This window comes from Rhododendron vialii, chromosome 4a (assembly GCF_030253575.1).
Source record: "Rhododendron vialii isolate Sample 1 chromosome 4a, ASM3025357v1".
Classification (NCBI taxonomy): domain Eukaryota; kingdom Viridiplantae; phylum Streptophyta; class Magnoliopsida; order Ericales; family Ericaceae; genus Rhododendron; species Rhododendron vialii.
The window spans coordinates 3,625,894-3,652,625 of record NC_080560.1 but is presented as its reverse complement, the minus strand read 5'-3'; the positions used below and the strand labels follow the sequence as shown (position 1 = coordinate 3,652,625).

The following is a 26,732-nucleotide window of genomic DNA, read 5'->3' as shown; positions in this document are numbered from 1 at the left end:
TTAGTGCAGCCACTATATATACGAGCTATAGGGCAGCCGATTCGACCGTAGCAAAAAAGGGAGCATCATATCTGATCCTAAAATTTCCAAACAATATTGTGAACGAAGATGCTAGCAGGTGAGGAAAATATTATTTAGTGTTCCCAAGGAGGCCTCTTGAGTCTTGCCCTAGGACGACTGAATAATCTGTGACCTTCAAAATAAAAAAAAAGTGCACTAATAATTCGTATTTCCTGATTTTTAACTATACTTAATAATTAATCACAAAAACTTTGACAAAAAATTTTAAAAAGTTCAATAAACACCAAAAGTACCAGCTGTCTTTAAGAAAAGTTTATTTAGGGCAAATACTTCTTACCAAGTCTAAATGTGCACTAAACCTTGATGGATTGTGTAGAAAGTCGTGGGTTCAACTCTTACCAATAGAAAGTTGATATTGATGAGTTATATTAAGTTAAAGCATAAATAATTTGACACGTGGCAAAAAAAATTTGCCCTAAAAATGAAAAACCTTTATGTGGTAAGTATTGATATCCTTATCGATGTGTTATATTAAGTGTAACTATAAATTATTTGACACCTGGCAAAAAAAATGTGCACTAAAAATGAAAAACATTTCTCATGTGGTAATTGTTGATGAGAATGAAAATAAAAATAAAAATAAAAATAGTTCTTGGGTCAAGCCTTTAAAACAGGTGGATCAGATTAGTGAGTCGAGCGAATGATTGGTGCTCACGGATAAAGTAAACTTACGATATCTCAACAACTTGTTACAAAATCTTTCCACATCTCAATCGGTCATGTAAAATGAGATCTATTACGATTTGGTTTGTCGATTTGAACTGTTTTAGTTTATAATTTGTCTTGATGTGTTTATCATCATGTATAAAGTCAACTTGATCGATTATCGGTATCCACGTAAACGAAATATATGAGTCACAAGAGATAAGAACGGTTAGAGTTTGACTATTCATTTCTGACTTGTCGAGGCTTAAAGTGTGAATGACTCCATACATCAAATTAGACCATAGAAGGACTCAATTTTTTTTTTTTGGGTACTTTAGAAATATATGGAAGGACTCATTTTCCTTCACAAGAACATCTTAATTAAGCTTGGAAATCAAACAAAATATAAATTGGACCAAATAAGAGACTGTTACGTTGGGCTGAAACAATGAAGTCTTGGGCCAACCTTTTATCTCTGATTTGGTCTGGCTGAATCGTGTTGGAGACTTGTGAGTTGTGATTGCCAACATCAGGATGGGCCGCGCAGCAGCAGTTGCGGCCCTAATGTCCTTTTATTAGTATTATTTATAACTCAAGTGTTCGGGCCAGCTTACACATATTTCGACTAATTCTGGAGATCAAGAAACTAATGTCATTTTGATCATAACTTACATGGGTTTTTTGTTAAAACAGATTCCGTCACGCTTGTGCAGCTTCTCAAGGATAGAGAGCTCGGAAATCAAGAACCGAGCAACATTCTACTCTCAGATTGCAAGTCTCTCTTTCTTGGATCACCTCGAGTCGGAAGTGCACCACGTCCTCCGTGAAGCCAATCGTTTTACCCGTGCTGGTGCTCTAACTGGTTTAGCTTGTTCTAGTAATCGGGAAGTTGTTCTTCATAACTTACCTTACTGCCTAGAGCAAATGTTGTTGGATGATGCTAGGAGAGGTAAATTGTCCAGGACTTCATATTTTTCTTTATGTTCCAGTTAAATCAAATGAAAAATGCCTAAGAGCCCATTAAAAAAAATTCCATTTTTGTATTTTTCCCTCCATTTCTCGCATAATAAGCACTCAATCCAAATAAGTGATTTGACTAGAAGCCATGAGTCTTCCATTTCTTTTTTGAAATCCGGCTGTTAGCTCACAGAGTTTTCACATTATCTAAAGGGCAAAGTCCACTTTGACCCCCTGTAGTTATCGCCATGTGCGGATACCCCATCATGTTTCAAAACTGACCACATAACCTACCTGTGGTTTTGAAAATGTGCGGATAGACCCCCTACCGTCATGTTTTCCATCCATATTAACGGACACAACATTAAAAGACCGATATACCCTCATCATGTCTCTTAATTCTTCTTTTTTTTAAATATAACCACATCATTACCTATACAAAAAATTGAATCCAAACCGTTGATATTGTAAATTTTGACGAGTACTACATCTATGCCAAAATTCAAGTCAATCAAAAAAAGAAAAACTCATGGTCGAATCAATTTTGTTATGAAATTAAAATTTCAAATATGAATTTATTAAAAATTAGATCACTAGGTTATTGATGCCTGATCGAGATGATTTTCTTACAGAGATACTCTATTCTTTATTTAATACATTATGAATGACTCAGATTACATTTTAGAGGTGTGTGAGATACACCTCTGTTAATATGGATGAAAAACATGACGGTAGGAGATTTATCCGCACGTTTTCAAAACCACAGATAGGTTATGAGGTCAATTTTAAATCATGAGAGGGATATCCGCACATGACGATAACTATAGGAGATAAAAGTGGACTTTGCCCTTATCTAAACCCATAGTAATGTAGAATTCTTTCCCCTTCAATTGCATGACAGCCTAGAAACCTCTCATGTGAGACAGGAAAAACAAAAGCAGCACCCCTCTTTTTCAATAAAAGTGGCCAAACAGGACCCACAGGGCACATGGTCTTTAGAGAGAACAGTTATTTGTGATCATGTCCAACCCCACCACACATCAAACTCGCTGGTTCGACTCCTACCGTGGGCAAAAAGCCCTTGGAATTAACTGGAGGTTTGGCTGGTTCTTAACTTCAAGGTCCCGACATTACTTAAGGTGAGGCATAAGCTGGCATGGACATTCGGTTATAATGTCCACTCCGTCACTTGATCCCCGCAAAAAAAATCACCCCACCACCAATCCCCACACCCTTGTGTTGCCAATATAGCCAAGCCTCTTTAAAAAGTGAGTTTGATTGAAATGGAATCCAATGACAGGAAAAGTTGAAAAGGAGACAGAAAGAGGGATTTAAGGTGAACTTTTGCCATAGCCATTACAGTGGTTAGAGCAGGTGCGGGGGGGAGGGAGAAGCAATAGGAAAGTAGCAATGAAGTTCTTGTTCCAGTGCCCATGCTGCTCCTGTTTCTGCTTCCTGAAGCCCAAAAAGGGGAAACCAAAGGAGAAGGAAGCTAAGGGAGAGGAGAAAGCAGAGAAGAAAGAGTGAAATTGATGCTATCTGAATGAATAGCTTCCTATTTGTATGTGCTAATTAAGCCAATGTATGTACTTTTCTCCCTCTAAATTCAACTGAAATAATATGGTGAAATGCCATCTTGAGCTAGTTTTAGAGTTGTCTATTGCCTTTTACTTTGAGATTCTTCTCATGGAACTAAATGGACTTCCAATCGGGTCACATCCCGTTTGTCTTCCCGTACCTCTGTTCTAATGCACTTTTAGTCACCCGATCATTTGCAACAATCGGGTCACATTCCGTTTGTCTCCCTGTACCTCTGTTCTAATGCAGTTTTAGTCGCGGAATCATATGAAAGTTCAGTTAGACGGAAGGAATATAATTGAAAACTTGATTCAATGACTTTGAGTACGTACATACAGAGGTGCAGGAGATACAAGTGATCTTATGCGCATGTCCTTGTGGCAGTAAACATGACAATTATAGGACTTGAAATCCACCAACTGGTCCGGTTGGTCTACGGAAGCAACGATCATAAAAACACTCGTAACTGCCGGATTTATGCTCCGAATCCCTCACCGCTGAGAGTTTTATTTGAAGGGGACTTGAGTTCCTCGATAGAACATTGTGAGCTAGCTATCTTATATTTTAACGGCACCGTCAGAATTATGGCGTAAGCGTGTTATAAAAACCGGGAGGTAACAAATAATGCCAGAAATTGGCAAAATGTTGCAAGCTATAACCAGCTGGATAAAAATGAATCAAAAGAAAATATTGGATTCCTGTGGGATATAGCCGGCTGGAGTCGCGCACTAACCGGAACGACTTTTGTTATATCTATGAATTGGGAGACCTGTAAGCCGTTGCTGTACTTGTTTTGCGGAGGAAGGTTTATGAGTTCATAACTATGACACTAGACCGGTAACAATTGTTGAAGAATGTGAGCAAGGTTTTTTTTTTTGGGTAGAATATAGTGAGTTTGGCCAAAGCCGACTTACAGGGGAAGCGGAAGAAGCGACCGCTTCTGGCCCCCAAATTTTGGCCCAAAATTGAGGCCGCACTGTAATGTAACTTACATATAAATATTAGAAAGTTTCCAAATAAAAATGCAAACTAGACACTTGGTTCAGTGATCACGTAAATGCTGTCATGTTATTGGGAGTGCGTGGTTTGACTTCCATGCACCTTCATGTTCATTTTTTCACTTCTCAGGCCCTTCCTCTCTCATTTATTGCTTTATTTTTAGTTATTTTTGTAATATTATGAAAATCACATTACTCAATTACTTTGTTGAAAATTTCAGCTAACATATACAACAAAACTATAGAAGAGATATGCTCATATATTTGATTAAAAAAAACTCATCCAAAGGTTAAAAATTAAAAATTTTGAGCGAGCTGTTACTGTTTGTTAAATTTTTTTTTTTCACAAAATCATATTTATGTTTAAATATGAAGCAAACTATCTTATTTTTTTCAAAAACTCTTGCAATCATATCTTTTTACTTTTATAATAATATAATTGTATCCTTTTAGTTTGATTCTTTTGTTGTTTTTTTGTACTTTTATCACTTTTTTTTAAAGAAATTCTTGAATATGTAGGAGGCCCAATATTGAAAATTCGCTTCGGGCCTAAGTTTGGCATATGCTTTCTCTTCTCAATTGAACGAGTATCAACCAATCCCGATTTAACAAGCCCATCCCGATTTGGGCCTGAGTCTGAGTTTGAGTTTGATGCCCAATGAATGCCTCCCATACCCGATTTAACAAGCCCAGCCCGAGCCCGATTTAGCAGGCCCAGAAGAATTCCGGCCTTAATAGGCCACAAAAGAATTCGAGCTTCGCACACTTATACTTCAGGACCGACCCCTTTCGTTACTTGCGTGGTGCAATAAATCAAAGGGGGATTTTTAGGCCGGCCCAAAAAATTAGGCTCGGACCTAATTCAGCCCAGCACAAAATATTCTATACCCCCTTTAGTCCCGGCGCTACATTGTGGACAAAAATACCCCTCGCGGGTCAAAACAAGCATCCCGGATCCTCTTGCGGGTCACGTTCCCGAACCCTCTCCATACGGCTAAACAAAACCCTCTCTCCCCCCAACCACTACAGAACCACCCTAACTCTACCGCTACAGAACCCTAACTCTTCCGCTCAACAGCGCTTTCTCTCTCGCTCGCTCTCTCTCTCGCTCGCTCTCTCTCTCTCTCGCTCGATCTCTCTCTCTCTCTCGTGCAATCGATCAGGCAACAACATTTCAATATGGCAAAAAAAGGTATGTACATTAAAGAATGTCGAACGTTTATGCGAAATTTCTATGCGAACTGTAAAATATGTATATGAGAACCCTAACTCTCATAAACGTGTTGCGTCTATGTGAAGTATGTGTTTTCGAGTTATGTGAACTGTGTGTAGGGTTCTATGTGAAATGTTCTCGATCAGCTCCTTCAAGGAGGAGACTGGCCAGTTATCCAGCAGCGAAGAGGTCAGGATAATAAGCACATTTGATGGTTTCGCTTTAGGTTTTTCATTTTTTAGTTTTTAATATGAGAATTGTGTATTATACATGACATCTGTCTATAAGAACTGTGTATTTTTCTACTAGAACATTGTATTTTCCTATGAGAACTGTTTATTTTTCTATGAGAACTGTGTACTATACCTATGATGAGACAACGTAAACACTCTATCTAACTTTTGTTCATATATTTAACGGGACACAAGAAGACTTACAAAATTTGAACTGTGTATTCTGTTCCGAAAGAATACATTTTTAAAGTTACACATCATCATACTTATCCATGAGAACTGTGTATTTTCTGCGAGAACTGTTTATCAGAACAGTGTATTTTTCTATGAGAACTGTGTATTATACATGAGATTTTTCTATGAGAATTGTGTATTTTCTACTGGAACATTGTATTTTTCTATGAGAACTGTTTTTTTTTCTATGAGAACTGTGTATTATACATGAGATTTGTCTATGAGAATTGTGAATTCTCTACTGGAACATTGTATTTTTCTATGAGAACTGTGTATTTTTCTATGAGAATTGTGTATTATACATGACATCTGTCTATAAGAACTGTGTATTTTTTCTACAGGAACATTGTATTTTTCTATGAGAACTGTTTATTTTTCTATGAGAACTGTGTACTATACCTATGATGAGCCAATGTAAAAACTCTATCTCAATTTTGTTCATATATTTAACAGGGCATGAGAAGACTTACACACAAGATTTGAAAACTTCTTACGAGATCAGACCAAGAACACTAACAATGGAGGAGGCAGGAGTCATTACAAGATCGAAAACTCAACCTGACAGGCCAGCAACCTCCTTAGTTAGCCAATCATCACAGAACCCTTCGCAAACTCAGGGAAAGAAACGACAAAGACCAAAACAGGAAAAGGTCGCCAAAAAACGCCAAAGGCTTACCCAACAATCTGAATCTGAACCAGACTCCCCAATCCAGACCCAAAAGCAAACCCAACAAAAGAAACATCAGAGCCCAAAACAGAAAAAGAAGGCCATGAAACAAGAATCAGAATCAGAATCAGAATCACAACCAGACTCCCCAACCCAGACCCAAAAGCAATGCACATTCAGGTCCAATGTAATAGGAACAGTGGGGCTATTGTCAAAACTGAACTTGAACAATGCCCACTTAGAGCTCTTGAAACAAACACCTTTTTGGATGCTGATTGATGCCATTAGGAAAGGTAAGTTAGCGGAAAAAGCTTGCATGAAGCACGATAAAACCATCCTGAGTATCATTCAGAACTATGATACCAATGACAGCAAGTTCCTCATTGGTGGTAAGAAGGTTGCCATAACAAGGAATGACATCAAGCTAATCTTTGGAATAGCTTGTGGGAACAAACAAATAGGAGATTTGAACAAGAAGAAAAGTGATGTTGCATTTGCAAAAAGAAGGGGGATACAGGAGGCAAGGATTGGTAGTAAAAAGATGAAAGATATGATCAATGAAATACTTTCAAAAAAAGAGGAATCCATAACTGAAGAAGACATCCAAGATGTAGTCCGCCTTGTATGCATGTTCATTTGCCTGACGCTGTTCTTCTCCACATCAGGAGTCACCATTGCATGGACATATGTGCATTGCATGGAGAAAATAGAAGAAATAAAAGACTACGACTGGGCACAATCCATTGCAGAAACATTGAATACATCAATGCACAAGTTCCATGACAAACCAAGAGATGCAACAGGATGTGTGGTGGCATTGATGGTAACTTAAATCTATTTTGCTATGAGAAGTATTTTTGGGTATTCTAATAATTTTCTTTTATTCTAATAATTTCCTTTTACCTGTTTTGCAGTACTGGATTTGTGAACACACGGATTTGATTGCACGACCAAAAAATGAAGCAATTCCAAGACTACTAAACTGGAACACCTCAGACCTGAAAAAAAGAATTGATGATTTTAAAGATTTGAGCAATCTCAACATTACGGTATATACACTAATCAAATTGCTTAACTTGGACACGAAAATACACACTTCTCATAGAAAAGTGCACACTTCTCATAGAAAATTACACACTTCTCATAGAAAATTACACACTTCTCATAGATAAATACACACTTCTCATACTTCTCATAGAAAAGTGCACACTTCTCATAGAAAATTACACACTTCTCATAGAAAATTACACACTTCTCATAGAAAAGTACACACTTCTCATAGAAAATTACACACTTCTCATAGAAAATTACACACTTCTCATAGATAAATACACACTTCTCATACTTCTCATAGAAAAGTGCACACTTCTCATAGAAAATTACACACTTCTCATAGAAAAGTACACACTTCTCATAGAAAATTACACAGTTCTCATAGATAAATACACACTTCTTATAGCAAAAACACAGTTCTCATACAAAAAAACACACTTCTCATACACAGTGCTCATAGGAAAATACATGGTTATCATATGAAAAACACAATTCTGATTGTGAGTTCACATCTTTCAGGTATATGAGGAAGAACTTCAAGAAACATGCCAAGAGGCTCAAGTCTACAGCATGCCACACCCAGAAGTTGTAGATGACAATGACAGGGGAACTATATCACAGATGATGCAGCATACACAATCTCCTCAAAGTCCGGCACTACGACTTGATGAGATACACTTAACTGAAAAACAGCAACCATCTCCTCTTGTGTCAACATCATCTACTGAGAAACAACAAGCAATGTTCTCACAATCACAATCAGGCGAGACTATGGTTCCAAGTACCTACCAACCTCTGGACTCCATTAATTTCAGTCAGGGCCTAATTAAAGAGCACAACCAGATGGGTAAATTCTGTGACAGCTTACTGGAGAACAATGATCAAGTTATCATCAAGGATCTCCAGCAACAAGTCCAATATATTCAGAATCAAAAACAAATACTTGAACAACAAAACCACGGACTGCAAAACGACAAGGATGCAATGAAAAATGAGCTGGAGGAAATGCAAAAAGAACGGGATGCAATGAAAGAAAAGCTGCAGAAGATCGTAACTATGTCCAACACAATGTTGCAGGCCCAAGAACAACACAAGTTCCTGATAGAGAAGACTGCAGTCTTGGAAAAGGACAGCGATACAATGAAAAATCAGCTGTTGGAAATGGAAAAAGAAAGGGACTCACTGGAACAAAAGCTGCAGAAGATGGATACAATCTCAAACGTTTTGAAAAAAGACAGGGATGAAATGGAAAAGCAGCTGCTGGAAATGGGAAAAGAAATGGATGAATTTGAAAAACAGAAACATATGATGCTGGAACAATTTGAAATTGAGAAGAACAAAATCAAAAAGGCCCTTACAATGCAAGTTGAATCCCTAATGACCGAGAAGGGCCAGCTGCAAAAGTATCTGAGCACAACTGAACAAAGGCAAAAGGCTATAATTGTTCAAAAAGATGCAGAAATACGCAGCCTAACCAACAAGCTTTCCCTCACCAGCAAGCTTTCCATCCAACCGCAACATACCAAAGAACCTCAAAAGCATTTACCGGTTCTCGAGACTGATTCCTCTTTGCTCACACAAAGAAGTGAGGAAGCAATACATAACATCACACAAACGTACACTGATCAGAAGATTGAGCAAGTGGTCCATGAAGTTACACAACTATATGCTCATGCAGGGAAAGATTCTGAAGAGGACAACAAAGATGATAATGCAAAACAAAGACCACGAAGGCAAAAAATGGATGACAAGTATTACTATGGTTCAATCACAAAGGATGGTCGCAAAAAAGAACAAATTGTCCTTGTCGAAAGTGACAAGCCACAAGCAGAAATCAAGAAACTTGATGACAAGATTCCTCCCCTAGGAAAAAAGGCAGACATTGTCCTTGCATTGCTACCTGACGAATGCCAAGAAACAATCAGAAAATTTTGGAAACTCGAGGAGGGATGGTAAAAATGCTAAACCCAACAATTTACTGTCTTTAAATCATTTCAGATTGGCTAATGTTATGTATATCATGCAGTATGCACATATGGGATTGTGAATTAGATGACCTGCGCATATATCAAGAAGATGTGAGGTTTCTGCTATGTGATTGAGAATTAACAGGCCAGGTAACACAATAAAAAAAGAAGCAACTCTCTTTCTATATTTTAAGAGAAATGTATATGAGATCTGTGCTTTTGTATGAGAACTGTATTTTTTCTATCAGAACTCTGTTTTTTATATCAGAACTGTACGTGATAAACAAATACTTTTTACATTCTGATACAGCCAATAGATGCCTACGTCCACTTGCTGACTACAACACTACAACCACCAACATCTGGACCATCCTTTTCATTGGGAATAGAAGATTCCCAACAAGATATGCCGTTTGTCTTCAACAGCTTTTCATCAGTAAGAAAAGGAAGCACTCTCTCACAATTCATGTAGCATACACTCACAGTTAAGAGGTTGCCTAATTATCTTCTTTCGAAACAGACCTTCCTTGGAGGTGATCAAAACTCAGCTAACAGAGCACTTGATGTCGTCCGCTCAAAGATTTTGAACACCAGAACAATCCTTATCCCAATATATGGTTCAAGCCATTATACTTTGCTTGAGCTAGACACCATTGACCAAGAATGGAGGTTCTACAACTCCATCCACAGACAAGGGAGAAGAGATAAATACTGTGAAGCAACTGCCAATCTGGTAACATAATCCCTCCTTATTCTAAGAAAAATATATGAACTCTTTCAACTGTGTATTGTAGTCTATGTGAACAAACTATGTGAAATGTGTATCGTTAATGTATCCATGATCATATTCTGTAACAGAGAAAGAATGTCACGAACTACATCAACCAACAATGCAAGAAGAAGATTAAAACCTCTGCAAAGCTCGTGGACAATGCACCACAACAAGAACCAGGCTCGTAAGTATCTTTCAACTACCAAAACTCGTCACTGCATCTTATATAAGCCCCTAACATTAGTCTTGTATTCACAGGGTTGATTGTGCAGTTGTTGTTGCCTACATCATTCGCCAAAAGCTAATGAAAAAACCAATTAAAAGCGACCTTACAAAGCAACAATGCCTTCAAATGAGAGCTGATATTGTGCAAGCATTTGTCAGTGACCCCAAGAGATCATGGACTCCAGAAATCTATCATAATAGGATGGAAAATCTCAGACTGCAAAAATATTATGACGACCAGGAGCTTCTTGAAGAGAAGAAAAAAAAGGCATAGATTCAACTTACTCATCAAAGTTGGTAGTGGTGTTGTTCATCAGTTGTATAGTGGTTAATGAGTTGTTTAGTTTACTGGTAAATGAAGATATACAATCTCAGACTGCAAAAATAGTTTTGGAAGTGAAAGTAGTGCAGATGGGTAATGAAATGGTGGAGGTGATGTTCATGACTTGTATAGTGGTTAATGCGTACTGTTCAGTTTAGTGGTTAATGAAAATATACAATCATCTTCCTCTGAACTCTATTTTTCATTGTTCAAAGTTTGCAGTTTGCATTGGAGGAAAAAAACACTTCTCATACACACTTCTCATACAAAAATTTGCAGTTCGCATAGAAAAAATACAGTTCTCATACACACTTCTCATAGGAAAATTCACAATTCTCATAGAAACCTAACATAGCAGAAACCTCATTAACCACTGCAAAAATATTAGTTTTGGATGTGGAAGTAGTGCACATGGGTAATGACGTGGTGGAGGTGTTGTTCATGACATGTATATTGGTTAATGAGTTGTTTAGTTTACTGGTTAATCAACATATACAATCATCTTTCTCTAAACTCCATTTTTCATTGTTCACAGTTTACATTTCGCATAGAGGAAAAACACAGTTCTCATAGAAAAATTTGCAGTTCGCATAGAAAATTTCACAATTCTCATACACAGTTCTCATAGGAAATTTCACAATTCTCATAGAAAATAACCAATTCTAATAATACAATCATCTTTCTCTAAACTCCATTTTTCATTGTTCAAAGTTTACATTTCGCATAGAGGAAAAACACAGTTCTCATAGAAAAATTTGCAGTTCGCATAGAAAAAACACAGTTCTCATAGGAAATTTCACAATTCTCATAGAAAATAACCAATTCTCATAAAAAATGTAAAGGGTATTTTTGTAAATTACATCTTCAACGTGAAACCCTATTTTATATGGCCTATAAATACCCCTCTTCCTCTTCCCGTTTCTTCATTTCCCACCCTCAACACAACTACAACAAAAAAATCCTAAAAAATGGCAGAAGACTTGGCAAGACTCATCAAAGATGCCGTAGATGCATCAGTCAAAGAGACCAGTGAAAAACTTGATGAAACCCAACTCCGATTCTTCGAAAACCAGGACAACATCAACCTTCTCAAGAAAAAAGTGCAGATCTTCAAAGATTGGAAACTTGCCAAAAATTTGGCAAAGGAAGCGGAAGCGGAAGAAGCCACTACTAGCAGAAACGTGCGACCAAGAAGACAACCACCAACTAACTAGGGATCTAATTTTTCAGTTTGGCTGTTCTATGTTTTTTTTTTTTTTTTTTCTTTCTTTCTTAGTAGATCTCTTGTTTAAATCTGGTACTTTCTTTTTCTCCTTGTATTTGGATCTATCAATTTCATCTAGGATGTTTGAAATGTTTACTTTCTTCGATCGTCAGGTGTATCCAACGATGCATGTCTTATAAATCTGGATGTTTTTCCTTGTTTATTATATTTCTAATTGCCAAAAATACTTAAACCAAAAAAAAAAAAACAGTCACAATTAATTAGTAATCTCGAATATATTCTATTTTTTGTTTTATTTATTATATTTATTATTTATTATTTTTCAAACAAAGATCTCTATATTTTTGTTTTTCTTGTTTTTGTTTTGTTTTTTATACCAAAAATCGTTGCACTTTAAACTGTTCACCACGTGTATCACTACCACCTTAAATACCTGAAAGGTTAAACACCGCACACGGCTTTTCATTTCCAGAGAGAGAGAGAGAGAGAGAAGAAATCTCAACCAGAACGCTCCGGACGACACTCCACCAAATGGCAGCCCCAAATCAGAACGCTCCGGACGACACTCCACCAAACAACGCTCCGAAAATCTCAACCATGGAGGATGCTGTGAAGAAGATCATTGAGGAGCATGTGGCTCCTCTCAAAGCTGAAGTGGAACGCCTGCATCGCCAGCACAGGATACAGAGCATCGATCTTCTCCGCCTCAGGTTAGAAATCCAGGCATTGATGGACGCTCACAGAGCAGAAGGGAATAAGGAGGACGAGGAAGAGGAAGATGCACAGTAGAAGTTAGGGTTTCGTGCCTCAACTACTTTTTGGAAAATTAGGGTTTCTAGTTGGGGTTCATCAACATTTTGGGGATTTTTTGCGACTTTTTGGCTCCTTCCTCAAATGATTAAGGAATCTAACTCCAATGAAAATTAGGGTTTGTAGTTGTGTTAAACCACTGATGCTGTAATTAGTGCTATCTGACTCTGATGATAATTAGGGTCTTCTGAATGTTAAGCTGGATTTCATCTATGTTAACAATCGTTTGCTATTTGTTAGTATGGTTTGGTGTATGTCAATTTGATGCATGTTCTGTTAGAATTTAACTTATCATCGAAAATACACACTTCTCATAGCGGGGAAAAACACTTCTCATGGAAAAATACACACTTCTCATAGGGGAGAAAAACACTTCTCATGGAAAAATACACACTTCTCATAGGGGGGAAAAACACTTCTCATGGAAAAATACACACTTCTCATAGAAAAAAAACACTTCTCATAGAAAAAAACACACTTCTCATAGAAAAAACACACTTCTCATAGGAAAAAACACACTTCTCATAGGAAAAAACACAATTCTCATAGAAAAAAACACACTTCTCATAGAAAAAAACACACTTCTCATACAAAGTTCTCATATACTAAAAACACAGTTTTGATACACATTTCACATAGAAAATACACACTTCTCATAGAAAATACAAAATTCTCATAGAGCTATACACACAGGTTGCTTAGATACTTCACATAATTCAAAGTGCTAGAACAAAACACAGAATTAGTAACAAAAACACAAAAAAAAATCTTATTCTCAACAATTATTTCATGAATCAAATCCAATAACATTGTTTTTTGTACAACTCAATTATTAAAAACTAAAAACCAGGCCTCAAATCCTCCTTACAAGTAAGTTTATTATGATTCCCCATCTTCCCACACCTACCACACTTCATTTCTCTAACCTTCTCCCCATTCGAACGAATCCTCTTCTTCTTAGGCCGCCCTGGAGGCTTTTTTGACAATGGTGGCAGAATACTAGTACCACAATCAACCACATCACCTTTCAACAATGACGCAACTGGGTAAATTGGTTTTGAATACACCTGACGATAACTCTCAACATGAAAAAAACGCTCTACATACAAGTTCAAATCCTTACCACTATATTTGATAGCACAGACAGCGTGGCAACAAGGGAATCCATTCAACTGCCACCAACAACAACTGCATGTACGCCTCCCAATATCAACACATACAGACGGATCCGTGTCAACTTCAAATATATCAGCACTTGAAGGAATCACTTTCCATGTTTTAACTAAATCATATAACTTCTCCAACCGAGACTCCCCATAAGGACAAATCACCTGATCCCATTTACTTGCCCTTTCTCTCCTCAAACACATTGATTTCATCATCTTCTTCCTTATACGATCAACCATATCCACCACGGGCAATTCACGCTCTTTCAATATCCATGAGTTAAAGCACTCAGCTAGACTAGAGGACATTGCTCCATAACGTTTCCCCGGGAAAAAAACATTTGCCCAGCGCTCATTAGGCAACTCCGACAGAAAATGAACAACAGCTGCACCACCGTGTTTCAGCAAATTACCCATATGCTGATTAAACTTTGCCACAGTGGGAGCATAAGCACATTTTGAAAACACTCTGATCAAACTCTCTTTATACTTGACATTTGTGGACGCCAAAGCAGTACGCAAGTTACCCTTCAAATGATAGAGACAGTAAGCATGAAAGCTTGAAGGAAACACCTTAGCAATACCCTCTTTTATTCCTCTGTGACGGTCAGATATAAAAACAAAAACCCTTCTGTCTTCATCCAAAATACCATGCAACTTCTCCATAAACCAAAGCCAATTATCATTATTCTCAGAATCAACCACACCAAAGCACAATGGAAATAGACCTGAGAAGGAAAAAATAATTCAGTTACCAGTTCATACATATGACAAAATCAGTTCTCACAATTCAGGAACCAGTTCTCATAATTTTGAAAACAGTTCTCATATTTCTCATAGTGCATTATAGCCTATGTGAACTGTATGTTATATTCATATGAGAATTGTATATGTAATCTATTTCATACCTGCATTACCATCTCTAGCTCAATCACACATCAAGCATCCTATATGACTATAAGAAACCAGTTCTCATAGTTCAGACACCAGTTCTCATAGTTCTGAAAACAGTTCTCATATTTCTCATACTGCATTGTACCCTATGTGAAATGTGTGTAAGTACTCATATGAGAATTGTATATGTGATCTATTTCATACCTGCATTACCATCTTTAGCTGAAGCAGACATCAAGCATCCCATATGCCTTGCCTTCAAGAACGTTGCGTCAACGGATAAAACAGGCCTGCAGTGCTTAAATCCTTGTACACATGCATCAAATGCTACAAACAACCTCAAAAAACGATTTGTGGTTTGATCCCACTCAACATCAAAAACACTTGTAGGATCCGAATTCAGAACAACATTACGATACCATTGCAGTTGATTAAAAGAATCTGAATAATCTCCAAATGCACTTGACTTGGCTTTCTGGACAGCTAACCAAGCACGATTATATGACACATCCACCCCATAATACTCCTTCAAATCATCAACAACATCAACAGGACGTTTCTTTGACTTGTCTCGAACATCATCCTTTATCAATTGACTAATCAGAGATGAATTAGCATGACAGTTCTTTGTCGTACGCCCAGCAACACCACAACAATGAACATTATAATACCTTTTGATGTAAAAGCAACCACTGACCTTGTCAAGTCTAGCATGGATATTCCACTTGCAAGATTTTACCTTACAAACTGCAGTCACTCTCTCTGTTTCATTCTTTACAAAGTCAAACTCAAAAGAATGAACAATTGAATATTTCCGCAATGCATCACGAAAACCTTCCGAACCCCCGACAAACAACTGACCAACACTTTTAATAAGCTCTTTCCACGCGTCCGACAACCTTGGCCGATGCTGATGCGGGCAAAACATAGCTCCCAAATCATCCTCTTTACCTACATATTCCATTGATTCCAACCGACAACCGACTAACCCTTGCCCACTGAAACAAATGCCCTTACTAGTGCTAGCACCACCACTATCGAAAACCCCACTACTATTAGCACCAACATCAACACCACACCCACTAATACCACTATCCAAAACCACGACTATCTACTACTGTAACTTCAATGCAATTCAATCCAATACTATCAGCTACAGCAAACATCACCTCCAAATCTTCATCATTATATAACATGGTACTAGGATGATCACGTATAGCATAAAAGAGTTGCAATGAGTGTCTTCTCAACTCACTAAACTTGCCACACAATATCTTCATAAAATCTCCAATTCTCGACGACCGAGACAACTTTATTCCAGCACACAATCCATTGTATTTACAAAACAAAATCAACGAATTCTCCGTTTCCCTAACAAAAAAACAAACAATTCACACAAAGGAAAACGACACAATTCTCATAAACCAACACAGTTCTCCTATTAAAAACACAGTTCTCATATAAATAAACACAGTTCTCATTTTAAAAACACAATTCTCATAAACACTTCTCATGCAAAAAACACAAAAAGACACTTCACATCAAAATCTAACAAACAAACACAATGATAGTTCAAGCTAGGCCTCAATCTAACAACAAAAACAACATTTAAATAATACACAAAACAACAAATCACATCAAATTCATATGAGAACTATAGTTCAGAAACCAGTTCTCATAGTTCAGAAATCAGTTCTCATAGTTCAGAAACCAGTTCTCATAGTTCAGAGACCAGTTCTCATAGTTCAGACACCAGCTCTCGTAATTCAGAAACCAGTTCTCCTAGTTCAGAAACCAGTTCTCATAGTTCAGAAACCAGTTCTCATAGTTCAGAGACCAGTTCTCATAGTTCAGACACCAGCTCTCGTAATTCAGAAACCAGATCTCATAGTTCAGAAACCAGTTCTCATAGTTCAGAAAACAGTTCTCATAGTTCAGAAACCAGTTCTCATAGTTCAGAAAACAGTTCTCATAGTTCAGAAACCAGTTCTCATAGTTCAGACACCAGCTCTCGTAATTCAGAAACCAGTTCTCATAGATCTAAAAACAGTTCTCATACATCAAAACAATCACATAAACACTGAAAATAAACAAATCTACCAACAAAAACGACATTAAATACCTCATCTGCTCGACTCCATCAACCTGCATCTCCTCACGCACCACAAAGCTACAACGAATCACAAAGCAACATACATCACTACTAAATGAAAAGTACATCAACTGAATAACTAATCAAATCTAACAACATACTCAAAAATACCTCAACAGATCGATTGAATCTCAATCCAACGCAATTCCTCCTCTCAATCGAACATCAATCGCTCAAGCTAGACATCAATCGTTCTCTCTATCGCAATCTCTCCCTAGATCTCGATATCTCTCTCTCGAAATCGCTCTCACGATCGCGATCGCGATCGCGCTCTCTCTCTCTCTCTATCTGTCTTCTCTCTCCGTCAATATTCTTTTGAAAACAAGCCTATATATAGTAAACCCGAAAAAGGGCAAAAACGTCCATCACCCAACATACCCGAGCCATTCAGCTTCGGGAAAATATTTCAGGGTTGGGATCATTCCGAGGCTAGAAAGGAGGACCGGCCTCTAATTATATGTTTTCAATTTTGCACACTAAAATGGGAACCTAGCTTATTTTTGGTATTGTCCAACATAAAGGCCTGTACCAAACTGTACCGACCGGTGCACTAATATCAGGGTCGGGTTTTCACCAAAATTTGGAGTCCATATGTTAATTTGCTTATAGAATTAATGATGAACTATGTTGAGGAGTTAGAACTTGTTATATTTGCCAACTTCAAGTTTTATAATTACACACAAGTACATGGATCCGGAGGACATATAATCATATTTGCTATAGTAAACCTGAAACTATACAAAGATATCCATTGGTACATGATACATACCATCCAATTATAGAAACGATATGCTCGCCAGTATGAAACCGACAACTTTGCTCTAAATGGGCAAGAATGGAACTCCAATGCAACAGCTATGAAGCCATGAGGGTAGAAGTGTTATGGCTTTTAGCCATATGCAGATTCCTTGCATAGAGCTATGAGGCAGCAAGAATTCTTGCAGTCATATCTACTGTAACATAAGGGTCATCATCGGGCCGAGCCGGGCCGGCCTAGCCCGCAAAGGCACTACCCAAGTCCGCCCACGGGCCTGGCCGATCGGGCTTTTTCTTTTTTCCGGGCGGGGCGGGCGGGCTACCTACTATAAATTGAAGCCCAAGCCCGGCCCACGGGCTAACCCAATTGCCGGGCTAGCGGGCCAAAAAACGGGCGGGCTTAAATTTTCTTGGGCAAGGGAAAAAAGAAAGGATTTTGTGGGATTTGGGGCTACTGGGCGGGCTTTTCGACAGGTACCACGGGCGGGCTCACGGGCCGGGCCTACGGGCGGGCTCACGGACCGGGCCTACGGGCGGGCCGAGTAAAAATTCATAGGCCCGAGCCCGCCCATGACAAACTATGGGCCGGGTAAAAGCCCGATGGGCCGGGTGGGCTTAGGGCGGGCCGCGGGCCTTCGGGCCAAATGATGACCCTTACTGTAACAGTAAGTTTATCCGAATTTCACCTGAAAAGGAAACCATGCAAAATGTGCAACACTCGCTTCAAATATTGTGTTTAAGTCATTCAATCTGTGCCTTTTGGCTTTTACCCTGTCCCAATGAATTTCCATGTCGAGAATTTTCTTTGACTCTCTGAGACCCTTCATGTCAAACTCCTTGCTGAGCTGAGTGCCAATCTCCACCTTGGGAGAGCACAATTGTAAAGTGCCAATTTAGTATGATACAAGTTTAGTATCCAAAACAGAGGAGAAAGACAAGGCTAAAATTGTTGTCGTCCATCAAAATAGTCCTACCTTTGAAAATCTTGTTGAAATTCAGTTGATCTAGTGAAATTGTCCATTCATGGATCTTCCTTTTTTCCCTCTCTCGAGATAATCTTTTAACTCATTCTAAAACCCTCTACATCCCTCATCTTTCTCCTCATTTTCCTCTTCACCACAAACCCATCAAAGACCTTGACCAAGAAAACAAAAAACCCAGCTTGCAAAAGCTAAAATTAAACATAAAACCCAAAACACCAATCCCCAACCCCCTATAAAAACCCCTAACCTCATTTTCTATGCCATTCCCATTTGCATTTTCTACATCTCATACAAACCTCTGATTACCACAAATTCCCAATTTCCAATGGCTTCCAACAAGGTCGCGGCGGTTCTCCTCATTGTGATGGTGATCATGTTTGCTTCGTCCGAGGTCGCTCGGGCGGACTCGTGCATGGACCAGTGCATAGAGGAGATGTTGAGCAGCGGTGCAGCCGCGGATCGTGCCAATGCCGAAGAGACTTGCTACCGGTCCGTCTGCAGCCAGAGCTATACGGCCTTAGACGACAAAAACTAGCTAATGTAATCGGCACGAAAGAAGCAGTTTTCTACTATGTATTAAGCATTCAATGAATAAAAGTTGCTTCTTTTCTTATTATATACGTTGTTCTATGTCTGTATTATTTTGTTGTGATGGGTTAATTACCTTGACACCCACATGCGTGCCCTGTCTGGAAATCTTGTGCCCCTTTATCACAGGCCTTTGCGCGGGTTTCTCCGTTTGAAAATCGTCCGTCTGTTTATCTCAGATCGTACGAAAATATCGTGCGACTAAGAGAGAGAGGACAGAGTTTACGATAGAGAGGATACCAACTCTAACGAAACGGATATTGTAGAAGCAACAAATCTTGTACAAACAATTAATGTTTTGAAGATGGCCCGTGGTAAATGGGCTCTAGCTGAGATGACACTTCTTTGACCCTCTCAGTTGGGAAGTTTCGAGTTCAAATCTCGCTACAGGCAAAATAGTGTTGCAGTGGTGGTTTATTCCCCACGTTCCCTTTCCCTTTTCACTAAATATATGTAAAAGAAGAAGATGGCCTGTGTTAAATTGTAGGAGGATAGGAATGTTTTGATTCCATTAAGATTTAGGTTAGAACTAGCCACATTATCATATAGATGCGAAATTGGGTCAAATTGACTCCATGGACATGAAAAGACACCCCCCCCCCCCCCATATATATAGGTTGGGCGTTACCCTTTTTGGGCTTAATTATCTAAATGAACTTGTTGAAAGTCCAAAAAATATGTGCCTAAAACTTGTCTCAAAAGGGATATAATTGCAGTTCACACCTGGTTTTCTTTATGTCAAAACTTAATAAAGGTCCTGTTTCACTAAGGTTTTTATTTTTTAAGTACTTATTTTCTGTTTTACGAAACATGTCATTCTCTTATAATACATCACTTTTTAAAGAATATATATTTATTTGAAAAAGAAATATTTATTTTAATCAGTGAAACACATCCTAAACCTACAGGATTCCTTTATTTTTGTTTTGAACGGATACAAGAGAACATCATGTAATATATATCGAATACAGGTTAGTTGAGGTCAAGGGAGAGTTAGAACTCTGAGTATGAATCAAGTAAGTGGGCATTTTCACATATTTTTAGACAGGTCATTTTTCTCAGATGCATCAATTAAAATACTACTACCATTTAACAGAAACAATTTTACTATTGTCATTAGCATGTGTTCCAACAATACAACGGAAACTGACCCTATTCAATACCCTCAAATCACCACTTGAAATAAACCCAACTTCTTACCTCCTTTGTCGACATCCAATTTTTTTTTTTTTGTAATCAGATGTCTGGATCAGCTTGTGAGTACCTCAAGTTCTCGACTAATTTCGAAGCCCTGAAAGTAACGATCGGGCATAACCCTCAGTGGCTCCAAAACTTAGAACGTTTGGCTTCTGTGGGAATGAAACCTGTGATCTCGTGGAAGAGAATTTATTACGTTCTCACAACCACTTAGCCAAACTTCTTGGGGTTTCGTCGACATCCATTTTACATGCATATCTGACATAATTTCGACAATTTGTCATACGCGCCCCAAGTGATTAATTATTGAGAAAATACACTCAGGAAATTAATGGCCTAAAGACTATCCTTTTTCTCGTTTCAAAAAAAGAAAGAAAAAGACTATATCCTTTTTCTTGTCGGTCCCTTAAAGTAGGAATTAAAATATGCCCTAAAAACGTCTTGCTCAAAATATCAAGAGGAATTCAGAGCTAATTAAACCATGGCAAGCTCTGAAGAGGCTAGCTAGACCCCGAGGCCCTATAGTGCAGAGGTGCACTACAGTGATAACGGTATGAAACTCGAGGTGCCATATCAACAATCAAATAATTAAGATGAGTAATTCTACAAGTAATTCAAGTATACTTTCACCAAATCTGAAATACTATTAATATTTTTGAACGACTCGAATCACGTACTATATCCCTGCAGTGCACCCCTCCCTTGTAGAATCCTCGTCTTCGAGCTATCAAGCCTCCAACTCATCAAGCTCCATTGTCCACTGCATTAAACATTTTCATAGCCGTTGGCTCAATATGGTCTAGCCACGTGCAAAGTGACAAATATAGGCAGATACTAAATGTAAACGGAGCTAAAAGTGTCTTTATTGCACACCGGCCTTTTATTTTGCTTTGAATTGAAATACAAATTGCTTCCCCATCCAACGGCATTAGTACTGCGACCTATACACCAATTCTCTCCCCGCCCCCCCCCCCCCCCCCATCCAACGGCATTAGTACTGCGACCTATACACCAATTCTCTACCCCCTCCCCGTCCCTATATATACACACACCCAATCCCTCTCTTCCCCCTACCCTTCTCTCTCTCTCTCTCTCTCTCTCTCTCTCATTCATAAGCATAGACAGCAGATCGAGATGGGTTCTAGCACATGGCTTTGGATGTTATTGGTGTTATTCAGTACTGGTTTAATGGGTTCATTGGAGGCTTATGAGTTTAAGGTGGGTGGAAATCAAGGGTGGGTACTAAACCCTTCAGAGAACTACAACCAATGGTCTGCGAGGATGAGGTTTCAAGTCAATGACACCGTCTGTAAGTCACCACATACATATATATACACTTACCTAACTAAAGAAAATCACCAAAGTGTTACTTTTTGTTTTTGTTTTCCATAGATAGCGTTACTGCGTTAGTGGTCAGTAGTTAGATTACAACGCATATAGATCGTACCTCCATCGACTCGAACCCGATATCTCTCATCCGGGCAGTTAGACTCCCTCCCATGCTGCTAGGACAAATCCTTGTTGGCCACTGCCAAAGTGTTATTACTACAAATAGCAGCACTGCATATTTTGAATGAACTGATGATTTACATCGTGTATAAATTAATAAAGTATAAATCACGAGACAATACATTTGTGAGAGTATACGAGATAATCAAGTCAGACAATTCAATCAACGGGATAAATAAATCGTCTAAGACCAAGAAACAAAGAAATAAAAAGCCTCCCCAAGCGGAGAAATTATTGATTTTTACCCATTTATTTGGATTTTTATTAGTATAGAGATAGAGAGAGTTTTCTTCTCATCAATGGTTTCTATTTGGTTTTTTTTTTCTCTTTTAGTTTTCAAGTATAACAAGGGAACGGATTCTGTGTTCGTCGTGAACAAACAAGATTACGACACCTGCAATACTCAGAACCCCATCATGAAGATGGACGGTGGTGATTCGGTGTTCAAGTTTGATCGATCTGGTCCCTTCTACTTCATCAGTGGAAACAAAGATAACTGCGATAAGGGTCAGAAGCTACCCGTCGTCGTTATGGCCGTTAGGAATTCGAAGAAGCCCACTCCTCCCTCAACCCCGCCGCCGGTGGCTCAAACTCCGGCGACGTCCCCGACACAAGCCTCGCCGCCGACAAAATCCCCGGCGACTGCCCCATCCCCGGCGGGGATTACTCCGGCGACGTCTCCGACACCAGGATCGTCGACAGGATCGCCATCTCCGGCACCGATGAAGTCACCAACTCCGGCGACCTCGCCGGTATCACCATCTCCGGCAACGGTGGAGTCACCAACTCCGGCCACGTCTCCGGCAACCTCGCCGGTATCACCATCTCCGGCAACGGTGGAGTCACCAACTCCGGCCAAGTCTCCGGCGACCTCGCCGGTATCACCGTCTCCGGCAACGTTGGAGTCACCAACTCCGGCTAAGTCTCCGGCGACCTCGCCGGTATCACCATCTCCGGCGACGGTGGAGTCACCAACTCCGGCAACGGTGGAGTCACCAACTCCGGCAACGGTGGAGTCACCCCCGCCGGCGAGTACGACATTGTCGCCGGGAATGACGCCGGCGGAGAGTGATACGGCTCCGAATCCCAGCAGCGATACTGCGACGCCGCCGCCTTCATCTACACCGGCTTTCACCCCTCCAGTTTTGTTGGTTTTGTTAGTAACACTGCTGTCTAGTGTGGCTCTGGGTAGTTTTGTTGCTTCACCATCTGAAAATATGGATATTTTCTAGGGTTTTTCTATTGGGTTTGGATTCTCTATTTCTCTCTATTAGATTCTTTATCAGTCGGAATTTTTTATGGGATTTCTTGTGAGATAGCTCTAGCAATTCTATTTGCGTGACAGACACCGGATATGATCTATTTTCATTCTATTTCATTTTGCGGATTTTCAGTTTTTTATGGACATTGTAATTGAAGGTTTTTTTTTAAATGTCTTGATGGGTTGATATTTGAGGTTAATATCATTTTCGGCCGTGTGATTAATTACTCAGCCTCAAAGAATTTTCTCTTTAGATGATGCAAAACTAGAAATATTATAGGGTCATCACCTTCTTTGAGTGTCACTTGTCATCGTTGGTGAATGATGTCTTTTTAAGAAGATGAGTAGTTAAAAATGATGTCCCTCTCTCGGTGGCATAGCGATAAATCTATGTAAGCGGGGGTACTTTTTAAACGCATTTCAACCAAAAAATTTCGCACTAAGGAAAGTTAAAACATTTGTGCTTAGAATTGAAAAACCTAACATATTTATTAGTATAGTAAATTACGTAGAATATAAAAGCAATCGAATTGCTTGAATTTTCTCAACGGATAAAGTCTAAGAGTAATTCACTATACAATATTTACCAAGATTGCTCCCATTGTTAATAATTGCTAAAAGTATAAAACGTAGTCCATGGTTTAGGCATTTTTGAATTTTGGATATTATGTATTAGAGAGTTTCAAATAGTAAGTGGCCTCTATTTTTCACGTTAGACATCTCATTTTGCAAGTGTAATAACCAAAGACAATGTTCAAATATGGGAAACAAAAAATTGAAAATGAAATAATATTCGACATGTCTTAGAAAGATTAAAAGTAAATTTATAAAATATAAATAACTAGATAAAATATAAAATATACATTTTAAAATTAAAAAAAAAATTGAGTGGAAGCATGTGCCCCCGCTCGTCCCATGCTTCTTCCGCCATGACTCAGGGGAGGTGCTAGCCCAACTGGGTTATCCTCCGTGCTATGCCCCAAAACGACGTTTTGGGGCTGTACATTTTGGATACACTATTTAAATGGCCAAGGGTCTTGTTTGCTTGCACACTTAATTCACATTTTAGATTTTTCACAGAAAAAGCCCCAACATCTCTCCCTAATCCCTCATTTCTCCCGCCAAAACTGTTCCTCCTCCTCCCTCATGGACTCCTATTGTTGCTTCTCCACCGTTGAAAGCTGATTCTCCTTCTCTCTCATTAAAAATGTATGCCAAAACAGCACCATTGATTGATAATAACTTTTGTTCCTTTTATTCTGATTTTTAATTTGGGTTAATTTAATAAAATCCAATGAAAGAAGTCTACCAAAAATCCTTGTTGTCCGATAAAAATCGAAAAATGGGTGAAATGGGTTCCGAACGGTTAATGGAAAAATAGAAATATGAGTAATGGAAAAATAGGTTCGGAAAATGTGAGGATTTGTGGATGATGTCGTCATTATTTTTTTTGCCGCCCACTAATCGATCAACTCCATTTTGTTGCCCGTTGATTTGTTTTGGCAAGTTGTTCAAGGTTTGATAAATTTTCTTGCAAGCAAACAGGGTCCTCAGCCGTTTAATGTATCCAAAACAATTTCGAAACGACATCGTTTTGGGGCAAAATACGAAATATATATATATATATATATCCAAAACAATTCCAAAACGACATCGTTTTGGGGCACAGCAAAAAAGATATATAGCACAGTTAGATTAGCACTTCCCCGTGTCCCGTCCGCCACTGCTCCCTCTTGATTGATCTACGCCTTTTCTGTGCTTTTATCTTGTATTCAAAAAGTGACTGGAAAATGTCGCTTCCTTGCATACTAAGGCATTCCAGCTTTTTACCTCCTTTTTACGTGTATGTCTTTCCCTTTGTATGAATATGACTTCCACTTTAGAGGTCCGAAAATGAAAGCTGACAGTCAAAGTGGGGAATGTAGCGCAGGAACGTGGAGGTTTCCTTCTTGTTATCTACTACTAGTATATAATTTTCCAACTTTATTTGTTGCTCAGCATAATATTTGGATCAATAATATATTTTCCAACTAATATTTTTTGTACCATAATAATATTTGGATCCGACAACGTACAATCCATTCATAAATTCCATCTTTAATTGAGTGGACCAATAATATATGAGTGTCTCTTTTTCCTTGGTCGACATAGCTCTGCCCCACGTACGTACTAGCATCCTGTTTTCACGCTCAAAAGCAACACAGCGTACGTTGAACAGAATCCAGTAAAGATACGGGTACCGACGGTTTCCGTACAGAAATCGCACCGACTGTCACGCCGGGCTGTTTTTGGCCGCTGGACTGCTGATCCGAGCCGTCCAAAAAATTTTAAAAAAAAAACAGAGGGGCTCTCCGCGCGAATCAATGGCATCCGATGTGTGTAGGGTGCTTGATCCGTCCACCCTACACACATCGGATGCCGTTGATTCTCGCGTAGGGCCCCTCGGGATTTTTTTAGAATTTTTGGACGGCTCGGAGTGGCCGTCCGGTGGCTGAAGACGGCCTGGCGAGACCGTCGATACGGTTTCCCTACTGAAACCGTCGGAACTCATAGCAATACTCTGAACAGAATATGCAAACTTTTAGTGAAAGATCATAGCTAAATATTTACCAAACTTTACACTAAAAATCCTCTAGTTTATGTGTATGAAACTCTAAATTGGTAGTACTGATTAAGAACACGAAACCATTTCCGATTCGAGTCGTACCAATTTGTAAAACGTGTGTTTTGTTCAATCACACATTTCACGAGATCAAATCGAGCTTGATTTTTTTTTTTTACAAAGAAATATAAAAAAAAAGAAAGAAAAGAAGCACTTTTACAAAATGAGCGAACAGAAGTTATCATCGATGAAGATAAGTTGTCGTGTGAAATGTAACAAGATGATTAATGTTTAGCCGGCTTATTAATTTTTTTGGTTCCTAAAGTAACATAAAAATTTCATTTTGGTCCCCAATAAACACATTGGAGAAATTGGGTCCCCAACGTTATTAAATGTGTACCAATGTAGTCCCCCACCCGTCACGCCGTTACCCCAAACGTCAAAACCTGGGGCACGTTTGTCATTTGCCCTCCTAACCATTTTATCCTCTACAGCCCATCCTCTTCCCCTTCCCCCAAAACCCACCGCTCCATGGGCCACTCCATGCGCACCATTCGCTACCACACCCGCTCCTTCCCTGGCAACCACCTCTCCGAAAACCTAACCGACTCCACCGTCGACTTCCGCCTTGACCAACTCGCCGC

The 26,732-nt window shown here is 38.9% G+C and overlaps 5 protein-coding genes across 7 annotated transcripts; 3 read left to right on the top strand and 2 right to left on the bottom strand.

Annotated features, from left to right (window-relative positions):
• Positions 1-6,238: 6,238 nt before the first annotated feature.
• On the top strand, positions 6,239-9,761 carry LOC131322683 (intracellular protein transport protein USO1-like). Its single transcript, XM_058354095.1, has 4 exons — positions 6,239-7,429; positions 7,521-7,655; positions 8,179-9,611; positions 9,686-9,761. The coding sequence occupies exons 1-4, from the start codon at positions 6,341-6,343 to the stop codon at positions 9,759-9,761; spliced, it is 2,733 nt and encodes a 910-aa protein (XP_058210078.1). The 5' UTR covers positions 6,239-6,340.
• Positions 9,762-9,903: 142 nt separating this feature from the next.
• On the top strand, positions 9,904-11,073 carry LOC131323358 (uncharacterized). Its single transcript, XM_058355114.1, has 4 exons — positions 9,904-10,062; positions 10,147-10,359; positions 10,485-10,582; positions 10,657-11,073. Exons 1-4 carry the CDS (start codon positions 10,033-10,035, stop codon positions 10,895-10,897), a joined length of 582 nt encoding a protein of 193 aa, XP_058211097.1. The 5' UTR covers positions 9,904-10,032; the 3' UTR covers positions 10,898-11,073.
• Positions 11,074-13,819: 2,746 nt separating this feature from the next.
• LOC131322681 (uncharacterized) lies at positions 13,820-16,123 on the bottom strand. The gene is made up of 2 exons (XM_058354094.1): positions 15,245-16,123; positions 13,820-14,874 (listed from the first exon to the last, which is right to left on the bottom strand). Exons 1-2 carry the CDS (start codon positions 16,002-16,004, stop codon positions 13,820-13,822), a joined length of 1,815 nt encoding a protein of 604 aa, XP_058210077.1. The 5' UTR covers positions 16,005-16,123.
• An 8-nt stretch (positions 16,124-16,131) lies between these two features.
• Positions 16,132-17,500, bottom strand: LOC131322679 (uncharacterized). Its single transcript, XM_058354093.1, has 2 exons — positions 17,163-17,500; positions 16,132-16,411 (listed from the first exon to the last, which is right to left on the bottom strand). The coding sequence occupies exons 1-2, from the start codon at positions 17,258-17,260 to the stop codon at positions 16,132-16,134; spliced, it is 378 nt and encodes a 125-aa protein (XP_058210076.1). The 5' UTR covers positions 17,261-17,500.
• Positions 17,501-21,345: 3,845 nt separating this feature from the next.
• Positions 21,346-23,626, top strand: LOC131323357 (early nodulin-like protein 1). Of its 3 annotated transcripts, none has more exons than XM_058355113.1 (3): positions 21,794-22,025; positions 22,559-23,084; positions 23,259-23,626. In XM_058355113.1, the coding sequence occupies exons 1-3, from the start codon at positions 21,851-21,853 to the stop codon at positions 23,455-23,457; spliced, it is 900 nt and encodes a 299-aa protein (XP_058211096.1). In that variant the 5' UTR covers positions 21,794-21,850; the 3' UTR covers positions 23,458-23,626. The 3 variants fall into 3 exon arrangements, with proteins under 3 accessions (XP_058211094.1, XP_058211096.1, XP_058211095.1); XM_058355112.1 differs by having other exon boundaries at positions 22,559-23,147; XM_058355111.1 differs by having other exon boundaries at positions 21,346-22,025; positions 22,559-23,626.
• The last annotated feature ends 3,106 nt before the right edge of the window (positions 23,627-26,732 follow it).

What these genes read in the sequence shown, in the direction of transcription:
- LOC131323358 (XM_058355114.1), top strand. Translation starts at nt 10,033, where the DNA reads ATGCCGTTTGTCTTCAACAGCTTTTCATCA. An exon ending in TCTTCAACAGCTTTTCATCA is followed by an intron (nt 10,063 to 10,146) that starts GTAAGAAAAGGA and finishes CTTTCGAAACAG; the next exon opens with ACCTTCCTTGGAGGTGATCA. An exon ending in GTGAAGCAACTGCCAATCTG is followed by an intron (nt 10,360 to 10,484) that starts GTAACATAATCC and finishes ATTCTGTAACAG; the next exon opens with AGAAAGAATGTCACGAACTA.
- LOC131322679 (XM_058354093.1), bottom strand. Translation starts at nt 17,260, where the DNA reads ATGTACTTTTCATTTAGTAGTGATGTATGTTGCTTTGTGATTCGTTGT. An exon ending in GATGGAGTCGAGCAGATGAG is followed by an intron (nt 16,412 to 17,162) that starts GTATTTAATGTC and finishes TTTTTTTGTTAG; the next exon opens with GGAAACGGAGAATTCGTTGA.
- LOC131323357 (XM_058355111.1), top strand. Translation starts at nt 21,851, where the DNA reads ATGGGTTCTAGCACATGGCTTTGGATGTTATTGGTGTTATTCAGTACT. An exon ending in TCAAGTCAATGACACCGTCT is followed by an intron (nt 22,026 to 22,558) that starts GTAAGTCACCAC and finishes TTTCTCTTTTAG; the next exon opens with TTTTCAAGTATAACAAGGGA.
- LOC131322681 (XM_058354094.1), bottom strand. Translation starts at nt 16,004, where the DNA reads ATGGAATATGTAGGTAAAGAGGATGATTTGGGAGCTATGTTTTGCCCG. An exon ending in AGCTAAAGATGGTAATGCAG is followed by an intron (nt 14,875 to 15,244) that starts GTATGAAATAGA and finishes TTTCCTTCTCAG; the next exon opens with GTCTATTTCCATTGTGCTTT.
- LOC131322683 (XM_058354095.1), top strand. Translation starts at nt 6,341, where the DNA reads ATGATGAGCCAATGTAAAAACTCTATCTCAATTTTGTTCATATATTTA. An exon ending in GATGTGTGGTGGCATTGATG is followed by an intron (nt 7,430 to 7,520) that starts GTAACTTAAATC and finishes CCTGTTTTGCAG; the next exon opens with TACTGGATTTGTGAACACAC. An exon ending in TGGAAACTCGAGGAGGGATG is followed by an intron (nt 9,612 to 9,685) that starts GTAAAAATGCTA and finishes TATATCATGCAG; the next exon opens with TATGCACATATGGGATTGTG.